At 36.1% G+C, this 10,815-nt stretch overlaps 2 protein-coding genes across 7 annotated transcripts in view; one reads left to right on the top strand and one right to left on the bottom strand.

Annotated features, from left to right (window-relative positions):
• The window catches only part of Spg (dedicator of cytokinesis spg), a 48,528-nt gene extending 40,557 nt beyond the window's left edge, over positions 1-7,971 (bottom strand). For 4 of the 6 annotated variants that reach the window (XM_072906536.1, XM_072906532.1, XM_072906531.1 and 1 more), the window contains exons 1-2: positions 1,122-1,449; positions 5-198 (exon numbers count right to left, since the gene is read on the bottom strand). In XM_072906536.1, the coding sequence (XP_072762637.1) occupies positions 5-198; positions 1,122-1,305 (378 nt within the window). In that variant the 5' untranslated portion in view covers positions 1,306-1,449. Of the gene's footprint in view, positions 1-4; positions 199-1,121; positions 1,450-7,663 lie in introns of those variants that run through there. The other 2 variants (XM_072906535.1, XM_072906533.1) reach the window with 1 other exon arrangement.
• Positions 7,972-8,782: 811 nt separating this feature from the next.
• On the top strand, positions 8,783-10,578 carry LOC140673005 (uncharacterized). Its single transcript, XM_072905566.1, has 2 exons — positions 8,783-9,304; positions 9,849-10,578. Exons 1-2 carry the CDS (start codon positions 8,993-8,995, stop codon positions 10,122-10,124), a joined length of 588 nt encoding a protein of 195 aa, XP_072761667.1. The 5' UTR covers positions 8,783-8,992; the 3' UTR covers positions 10,125-10,578.
• Positions 10,579-10,815: the final 237 nt, after the last annotated feature.

Consider the following 10,815-nt stretch of genomic DNA (forward strand, 5'->3'; position numbering starts at 1 on the left):
TTACCACGTACAGCCTCTTCCAAATGCCGCCCCACTCCCGCAGGACCAGGGTGACTTCCCGTACCACCGGATCCTCCAACGGTATGACAGACTCGAAGAGGCCTTCATTGTCGATTTTGCAGGGCTTCAGATGCACGTACGTGCTCGGGAAGATCCCCTTCACCGCGCGATTCTTCGTCGAGAAGCCTCTATACCAGCCTGGAATTGTCAGAAGTCCTAGCTCGGTAAATATCGAAATCAGTTGAGATTCAAAGATTTATCAAATGATTTATTTCTTGATTATAGAATATTCCATGTGTGCCTCTTTTAATTTGTTTTCCATCGACTAGGGCACTAGGGTATCCGCTCAAATTAAAAAAACAATTTGCTAATCTTCCAGGTATCTTCCTTCAAATTTCATAAAGAGAATGTGTTAACAATTTTTTTACGCAATTTTCTTCAAAATAAATTTTTGTATTGTTGCATATTTCTCATGTTTTTTTACTGATACAAAGAAAAAACATAGGGCTGCTAGATTTGCAAATATGCACTGAAAAAACTGAATATCTTTCGTATAAGCTGAACATTTTTCATTCGCATAGCATTTTAATTTTTTTTTCGACTAAAAATTACAATAAAAAGAATATAAATTTTTATTATAATTTATTGATGCTTACAATAAATTATAATAAAAAGAATATATGCTGTATATTCATCTTTTTATTGTAATTTTTACTGAAAAGAAAATTAACATGCAAATGAAAAATGTTCATCTTATACGAAAGATATTCAAATTTTTTTTTTTTTCAATATAAAAATATCTCCAAATAATATTAATTTTTTAAAAATTTCCTGAGTCCGAATAATAATTCGACGAGGAATTCCTGATTTTCCCACGTACAAAAAATCTCTGAGAATTTCTATGTTTTTACAGGAAGTAGGCATCTCGATCAATATCATTCCTGATAGTCTATCCAAATCTCAGGATGCTAAATATCATCGCGTTTCCTGGTGAACAACTCATCGTTTCCCTTGACCTTAAACGAATGCGGAACTTGGCACGCGCAATAAGTATATCGACCACTTTCAAAGGAGAAAAAGAGAAAAGATAAGATATATATATATATATATATATAACGTACCCGCGCACTCCTCCAAAATCTGCACGGTTTCTCCAATTTCCAAGGGCAGTCCATAGCGCGTGTCCCCTCGCCAGTTGTATACAGCTGTAAAAGAGAACATATCAGACATATTATCTGGGAACCGTGTCGTCACGATACGATGATATGACGCAATGATATTTTTAACGAGCGCCGTCGTCGTCATTCATCGGTTAATTAGATCTCGCTACATCGGCTGTGTAAACTGACATAAGCATCATGATCGATAGCTGAACGTTTACATCGCAAATCATGCCTAAATTGCATTAATTACAATCTAGATAGCACGCGTTATAATATAATTTTCAATATTATTATATACAATGACGTTTATAATGTTGCAACATTATAATATAAATATATATATATATATATATATATATATATATGTATATATAATTATCTAATATATATTATATTAATTATAGTAAAAAGTTAATTAAAAAAAGAAAAGTAAAGCAAGTAAGTAAAAAGTTAATTAAAGTAATAAGAATAATTACGTACATACATACATGTTATATTAATTACAGTTAATTCTCGTCTGCGACACGGTTTTGAGAAAATAATATTGTTGCATCAGAGTGATAAGAATCTATCTATCATTTTTGTAGAGATATGTATTATATAGTGGCTCTCTTTCTCCTTCTTATCGCGACACTGTTACGCTTTTACGCATTTTATTCACACATTAATAGTATAATACATCATGTATGGATCAGAATGTAGCTTTCTCTTTCTTTCTTTCTTTCTTTCTTTCTCTAGAGATCGATGCTACTGGCTTCTTTCCTAGAATTGTCAGCCTCGATAAGAGCCGACTCCGGGGCACCGGATACTCGTCACGTATGACGAGCCAGTTTCCGGTCCACGACTGCCGGAGAAATACACGCGAGACGCATCTCAATGAGCGTGTCTCTCTCCCTTTTTTTCTCTTTCTTTGATTCTTCCTACGTTTTCTCGTGGGTATGTTTTGTGGTAGGTTTACGTATGCGTAGGTATATACAGGATGTGGCAAGAAAGTAGCGAGAGATTTAAAATGTCGCGTTTTTCAGTTCTTTATTTAAATAAAGAACGATAGGTACATCTCTGTTTATTTTAATTTAGCGATTAATAATATATATTTTCAGCTCAACAAATGTCCAATATCTGAGTAATATTGTTATCAAAATTGATTAATATGGTTCCTAAAAAAAGAGATATACTGAAAGTTAATTTTTTTTTTTTTTTTTACCTTCTTTCTATCAAGTGACAAGGAAATTTTTTTATTGTAAAAAATTTCGATTAAAATTGAAATTTCTCTCAAACAATATCTTTTATAATATATCGCGACATAAAAAATAAAATTATTATTATATATTTTCGATATAGAAAAATTAACAAACTAACGTTCTGGCAGTTGGGAGATAGAGGTTTGCAAATTAATGCCAAGGACAGGATGTCGCTACTCGCTCGTACTTTTTGGAACATCCTGTATATTCGTTAACTGCCATTGCGCATTTGCTCGCCCACTGGGCTGTCTACGAGCGATGTGCGATGCGTAGGACTGCGTGGCATAATTTTCGACAGCGTCACACGCGCCAATCGCCAATTTGCCATCGCGCAGCGTTCTTTCACGGAAAACCGATATCATTCATCATGCGCGTCATGACGAAAAACAAACAGCCATCAGGCGCAAAAATGCGAATATCTGCGCGATGTGGCGTGATGCGATTTGCAGCTACATAAAACTCAATGAGAATCCGAATCGAGAATTTCAATCTCGCAGCTTATTTGAAGATAAAATAAGTGGTATGTAAGCGTAAAATCAATAGGAAATCAATTTGTAATTTATAAAGAGAAAATTATACTTTACATTATAACTAAAAATATGTAAAAGATGATATATATCTTTGAAATTTGACAATTATACGAGTATATATACATAATGTTAGAGACTCTTATAATTTTCACGCAAATTTATATAAATAATAATTATTTATACTTGCAATTGTAAAATCTTAATAATGAAAACAAATTAAAATAACTATTGCGAAATAATTGCGAAATGTTTTGTTGATTTGTAGGTCGTGGAATCGCGAGGGGGGAATATAGAAAAATCTCTGCGAATCAATAGCGCGAAACGTTTGTATGAATGGCGATAGTTGTCAATTTCTTTTTCCCGTCGAGCAGTAACAATGAAGTATTTTTCAGTCATCAGTTGGCAAAAGGATCGCGACAATGCATTTGCCACGTGTTTGCTGCAAGAAAGACAACGCGATCAATAAAATGTCACTTTTACGTCGCATCGAATAATAGACTATTTTGCGTAGTCTCTTTGGCTTCGATAGAAAATTTCCTCGCATAACGGACAGATCATCTGCTGTATAGATTTCTTTGTGAATGTCTCTTTCTCTAGAATCTAAAATGTTACTGAATTTATTCGTATACGAGATGAAAATGTAGGGAAAACGTGAAAACATTCTCGAATAAATTTGACGTTGAGATAAAGTGAACCTATAAAAGATGAGATTAAGAAAAAATTTACAAGTGGCAGGAAAATGTAATAAAATAAAACACAAAGCAGATAAAAAATAATATACGACAGAGAAAAAAGCATTCGTATAGTTGTTAGTTACGAGGTCAATTTTTATCTCTGCATTCTTTCGCGTATCATATGAGATAATAAAGTTACATACACATACACACGTATACAGATATATATATATATATATATATATATATATAAAATTTATTATAAATATGTACATATTCTAAAAAAAAAATACGCACAAAAAAAATTCCGTTCCTGCTGCAGCACGAACAAAGGAGAGGCCGAGAAATATTCGTGTCGCGCGGCTTTCCCCCATGGCTTTTCCCGGGGAATTAAATCGATAACTCCCTTTCTCGGCCCTACGAAACATTGGCGACCTGTGAGGAGACCGCGGGCACAGGCCTGGCAGCCATTTCTATCGTTCTTTTCCCGAATTTTCCGACCTTACGCTCCCTTTCTCTCCGAGCGACAATGGCGAAATTATCTCCCACGTCTGTATTTAACGCTGTTCAAAGTTTCTAGAACAAATTATTACGTAGAAATATTTATATCTTTATCCGATTGTGTTAAAAACGTGACTCTGGGAAAAGAATATGTTTGTATCGAGAAATTTAATTATACTACATGTAAGAAGAAAGGAATAATAGAGCAAATATATAATATAGGGGAAGGTTTGTAAGTTCACATACGAGAGAGCACCATTAGTACCCTCCCTGGTATATATATGTATATATATATATATATATATATATATATATATATATATATATATACGGCACACACGTGGTACAATCACACGTGCGAAGCCGGCGTTGGACATCAATAACGCCGATGGTGGATGCGGGATGCAAGGGTCGCGAAATGAAGACATTAACAATGACATTTGAAATTATAATGCCCCACGGACCCTCGTAATGGTGTTTTTCGCCTTTCATTATGCGCATCTTCCTCGATCAAAATCTTTCGCGAGAAGTTCGTGACAATATTCAAAAAATTAAAAATTTATTACATCAAATAATTATATATATATATATATATATATATATATTACAATAAATTTATGTGCAATGAGATTATTACAAGAGTTAAATAATTATCGACGACACATATTTTTATACTCAATTTTATCAAAAAATTCGGAATTAGTGTCTCTCGCGTGTTGTATATTATTTTTTTTACAGTACACATTAGTGCTCTGCGAAATGTATTAATTTAAATTATCTAGGAATTCGAATACTCGCAACGTAAAATTTGCAATCGCGCGATTGCAAATTACCGTCGTGACTATTTTTGCCGCACATTTTTCGCACCGGAAACGTCGTTTTATATGTATATGCGCGATCATAAAATGTCAAAAGCATCAAAGCGGTGGCAATGCGGTATACGTATGCGCATGCCGGTTGAATTACCGGCTTTTTGCATGCTTAAAATGTGGTTAACAAACGGCAAAGGCGAGACAGCGGAAGTGTACCGATAAAGTCACTCATATATATTGTGAGATAATTGATCCTAATATATTTATGCGATCGAACAGTTCTCAAAGTAATATCGTGCATTATAGTATCTCTCGTAGATGAACGTTAAATTTATTGACATATAATAACAGATTCTAAATACAGAAATTAAATTTTTTCATGAAATTTAAGTATTTGTCATAAAAAGAAAAAAAGAGTATAAGTATCTATATAAAATATAATTTTTATAAAATTTTATTCTCTGCTTATAATGATACAAAATACAATTCTCTCAGAGATAGATACTTATTAGTATGTAATTAAATTTTGATATAATACTTTCCAACACTGATGGTGGAAATCATTCCGTTGAACGTGAAATTTGGAATAAAAGTATTTTCAACATTAGCAAAAGCATTATGGAATTGGTGGTATCGAAAATGTATACAAGTCACAGGTTAACCATAAAAAATGGACAGTGCTGTACGGCTTTTCCGACTGGGATGGATCTGGCCTTTACCCTCCTTAGGGTTCGGTATAGGAGGGTCTTGGTAATGGCAGCAATAATGTATCTGCAGACTTGTCACACGAGAGAAAGAGTGAAAGAGAGGAAGAGAAATACAGTTACGGTTCTACATCTACGACGCTAAAAAGAAATAATGCATAGGGGCATGACCGCGTGAATAGTGCCGTACCATTGGTAGATTGAAAGATTGTGCTTTAATCACGTCGCTGTTATGCACACTTGGCCAGCGCAAATCTCATATATGTACGATCGGGAAAAATCCCGGAAGCGATATTTCTTCTAAATACTATTTATTTTTATTATTTCCAAGTAATAATTAAATTTCTTATAAATATTTCCGCAATTATTTCGATTTTATTTGGTCCGATAATTCTCATGGAAAAGCCTCGCGCTTAATAAATTTCGCAAACTTTCTCTTTCAAATATATACTGCTCCTTTGAGAAATGCAAAAGGGATGAAGTAAAAGAAAGAAAAAAAAAAAAAAAAAAAAAAAGTTAAAGGATCGATGATTCGTCTTTACATTCGTGATTAAGGGTGCTATTTATTGGATTAGAGAGTCGCTTGCACCGCTTGAAGAAGATCGAGACGACGGCGACGTTAACGACTTTAAACGAGTGCCGGGAATTAATTAATCGCGAGAAAAAAAATGCCGTGCCGTAAATTGATTCGAAACCTAAAGACAAAGTCTCGCTTCTCACCTTCGTACACTTTTCGCCATGTCAGAGATTTTGGAGCCAACGTGACCGATCTTTTCGTCGCCTATTCAACATTCCAGAGATCAAATTCTATTTATACCACCCGTCGTTGTTTTAAACATGTCTTGTAAAACCCGGAAAATATAATCTCTGTTTTAATAAATGTTACATCATTTTTCTTCTTGCACGAAATATTTTTTCTTGCCTTTGTTTCAGAAAAAAATTATATATATATATATATATATATATATATATATTCTAATATTAGAAATTTGACGTAAAATTCTGAGCTACAACAATTTCGCAAAACCTGAAAAATATAATCTTTGTTTCAAGAAATCACGAAATATTTTTTCTTGGCTTTGTTTCAGATGAATTTTTTTTCTGTATTCTGTACACACACACATATATATATATATATTCTAATATTGGAAATTTGACGTAAAATTCTGAGCTACAATAAAATTCCAAAGGATAATAAAATGGCAAGAAAATTTTTACGCGTATAAAAAAATCTTTCTAATATTATTAAAAAATTAATCTTAAAATTGCGACAGCCTCACACAGATTTCTAATTTTAGATGCAAATATTATAATATGAAAAAAGAAAAAAAAAATGCTCATTTTCCTTTTATCATATACTCTTTGTTTCTATGCACTTTATCTTTACTTGACAATGAAAACGAGATAGCGCAAATATGAGTCACGCTTTCGTAATATATACATATAATCGCAGAATCGCAATCACCGCAAGATTATATCAATTCTAATTTCTAACTTCCAACAAATTGTCAATATGCGTACACGCAAAGATTAACGTCAACGAAGGTCGCGCGAGATACCGTCGTAAAGGACCCTCCTACGAAATTGCCGAGGTCTCGTTATCATAAAACACACGTAACGACGTTCACGACAATTATTCGAAATATAAAGAATGCCGGCGGAGCATCTGTCGAAAATGCCATCGCGCGGGCCTGGAGTCTGGAGCCGGCTCGGGCTTATCAAGCGCGGACTTTACTACTCGCGCGCACGATCAATGCATGAATGGAGCACACGCAGGGGCACCCACACGCACGCACTCACGCACGGAGCGCGGGGAGGGGGCAGAAATACACGTCGCCGGCGAGCCTGCGAGATCTCTCGGTGTGAACGTTCTCTCGCTCTTGAGATGATCCGGCTCGAGCGAAATCGCGCGAGTTGTCACGAATTCGCACGCTGGTGCGCGCGCGCGCGCGCGCTTTTCAACGCGCGAGTTTGACAGGTTCGATTGGATCGCTCGCTTGTCGCGGAAGATTGAGGGAAAACTCTCGATGAAACTTACCGACGCCGTACTTGGTGGTTTTCGTCGTTGTCCACATCTCGGGATGCCGACGATCGTACGACGACAACGTGAATCCTGGCGATAATTAGCTGTACATGCCACGACGGCGCCTCCGCTGTGTGTTTGTTGTCGCGCGCGCGTTGACGACGACGGACGAGCGATGCGCTTATCACGAGAAATTCGAAAACACAAACATTGGGTGTGTTTGGCCGCGCGGGTGTCGCACACTGCGCCGCGACGACGACGACGACGGGATGCCGTCCCCGTACAACGTTGCCGATACGAGCCGCGAAGCGAACCACGGCCGACTGACGGCCAACCGGCAACGCCGCCGCCCTTCCCCGCTATCGGTCAAGACGACGCGTCACGTGGTACGTCACCTCGCCAAATGCACCAAGTATGAAGTAGCTAGAGGGGAACGCACGGCGGCAGGAAAAATAACCTGCGAATGGAAAGACAGGCGGCTCTCTCATTGGTTTACGTCTAGAGACCCTCTAATAAGAGTCTCGCCACAAGGCAATCTGGCCAAAATTCTGCGAGAGAGAAAGATATATATTCACTATCCTTTTCTCTCTTACCTAACTCTAATCCTAACCCTCTTTTAACGCGCTGATCGCTGATGTTATAATGTTTGTGATAGTAGTTTGTTTTCTCATGAAAATAAAGCAATTTATTATTTCGTGTTTTATGTGTTTATTTTTATTTTATTTTGTTAATTTTTATGCACGTAATAAGGATTAAATTTAATTAAGGATTTTATTTAATTACAAAAAATTAAATATAAACAGTTTTTTATTATATATATTATTTTGATGTGTAAAAGCATAAAAGGATTACAATATTTAGTTCTAAAACGTTTATTTTTTATTTATGTTACTGAAATATAATGTTTATGCTAATAGGAAGGTTAATATGATTCAAATATGAGCGGGAATTGCCCAGATATAGAGGAGCAATCAAAACTGGATATCATATGGCGAGACTCTTATTAGAGGGTCTCTAGTTACGTCATGTTGTTACTGGAATCACTGATTGGAGGAAAAAATCACTAAACTTGGTGAATCCACGAAAATAGCCGAGTTTCCCCTCTAGCTGTCATTCGTTCGTCCGAGTATGTCAGTGGTCGCAAAAATTACTCCAAAACGGTTTCTAACGGCCTGTAACGGCCGTGATCCGTGATCGTATCTCGCCTCTCGTCACGTTTTGTCACGTTTTGTCACGTTTTATCCTTCGATCAGTTAGAATCAGTCTCGAAGGAGGCCCTGGACAGTTCCAGGTTCGTGATAATTAAAATTAGAAAGCACGACACTTTGAGATATTACGACAAGGATGCGGCCAGACTCGCGCAGCGTGTCGTTTACGTTTCACCGGGAGGTGCTCGCCGTGAAAAACTCGCCGGAGATGGTGCGGACGACGCGGAATTTTCGCCAGCGTTTGCAGGATCGATTCGAGAAGGACCGTAGCTCGACTAACGACAGTGCGAAGGAAAAATCACCGAAGGCGAAGGAAAACGATCGTGCCTGGAACAACATCAGCCTCGGTAACGTGTCTGCCGATTCGAGACGAGCACTACGAAACGGCGCCGAAAAACTCTCTAAAACAATATCCTCCGTACGCACAACCTTCGGCACGATATCTCAGGTAAATGCGAATTTAATGGCAAATCATGATAAGAAATTGATTTGGTTTTTTATTTCGCGTCGCTGTACTTTATCAGAAATTTTGATCATTCAATTGACATGCCACACATATTTGAATGAATATTCCTGTGTGTGATTGTATTTAATTAACAATCCTCACTAACTAATAGATGAGAGAAGAAATTTTGGAGCGTGTAAAAAAAACTTTGCCAAAGTTACATTTAAAATAAAAGCGCACAATTTGCAATCATATCTTACCAAGTATTTCAATTTGCCATTTTCATATTAATCGGTATAAAATATAATTATTTTATATAATTGTAGCAAATTAGGAGAAAGGAATTTTATTCATTAAAAACTTTATTTGCCACTACAATGTATGAAATAATATAAACTCTATGACTCCTATATACATATATATTCATAATAAAATAATTTGCTCGTAAGTCTAATAAAAAGAATTCAAGCGTAGAAAAATACTTAAATATATGAAACAAATTGTATTTTTATACATAATTTTAAACACGATAAAATTGTTTTTATAGAAATTTAGAAGTTCCACACGCAGACGTCAAAGACTGGAGGAACAGCAATCACCATGCAACATGCAAACCCCTCAGACCCGCTCTCGCCAACTTTTGGGTCGTACGCCGACGAAACTGTACAGTCCCTTCGGCATCGAGTCGCCGAGGCACGCCTGGGATAAGGAAAACGACGCCGGCACCCCGGTACACGCTTCGTCACCGGAATGCAACACACGTTACATAAATTGCAGACCATTTCGCTTCGCAAAGGCCAAAGGATTCTCCGTGTTGAGATAAAGAGATCAGGCGGAGAATCTTCCTAGAAAAATACTCCACGTCGATCTCTCTTTACTTACTAACGAACGCAGTCGGGATTGCGTGCCTTGTGCAACAACATTTATATAACGAATATAATTTATTTATTTGTTTAATCGCGAGAAACTCGCCGCGTACACGAGGTAAAATCTTTTTTTTTATACAAGTAGCATTTATATAGATATGCTAACGCATCTTCCGTATTCATTCCATCGCTTTCCATATATATATATATATATATATATATATATATATATATATATATATATATCGTGGAAGAATCTATTTCTACTTTTTTATATGTATTTATATAACTATATATCTCGCGTAATAATGTATGCGAGATACGGCAGGGCAAACTCTTCGACAGCGTGTTGAGAGATTAACAGGAAAATCAAAGCGATAGTTAAAAATCTCAAAATTGTTCGCGCGAAAACGTCGAAGAAATATATACATATGTACGAGACTTTGAAAGATTTTTTTTTTCTCTTTGATACGCACACAAGAAGTAATTTCTTGGACGATTTTTTGTTTTATAAGACTCTAAAAAATATGTTTTAAATTATTTATATTGTAAACTGAGAATACTTTGCAAATTGTATTATTAGGTTGTATCACAATTATTCGTTTGAACGGATAGATAAGTATGGCTTTTGTCTGATGAGACAAAAAA

The sequence above is a fragment of the Anoplolepis gracilipes genome, chromosome 14 (assembly GCF_047496725.1).
Source record: "Anoplolepis gracilipes chromosome 14, ASM4749672v1, whole genome shotgun sequence".
Classification (NCBI taxonomy): domain Eukaryota; kingdom Metazoa; phylum Arthropoda; class Insecta; order Hymenoptera; family Formicidae; genus Anoplolepis; species Anoplolepis gracilipes.

What these genes read in the sequence shown, in the direction of transcription:
- LOC140673005 (XM_072905566.1), top strand. Translation starts at nt 8,993, where the DNA reads ATGCGGCCAGACTCGCGCAGCGTGTCGTTTACGTTTCACCGGGAGGTG. An exon ending in CCTTCGGCACGATATCTCAG is followed by an intron (nt 9,305 to 9,848) that starts GTAAATGCGAAT and finishes TTGTTTTTATAG; the next exon opens with AAATTTAGAAGTTCCACACG.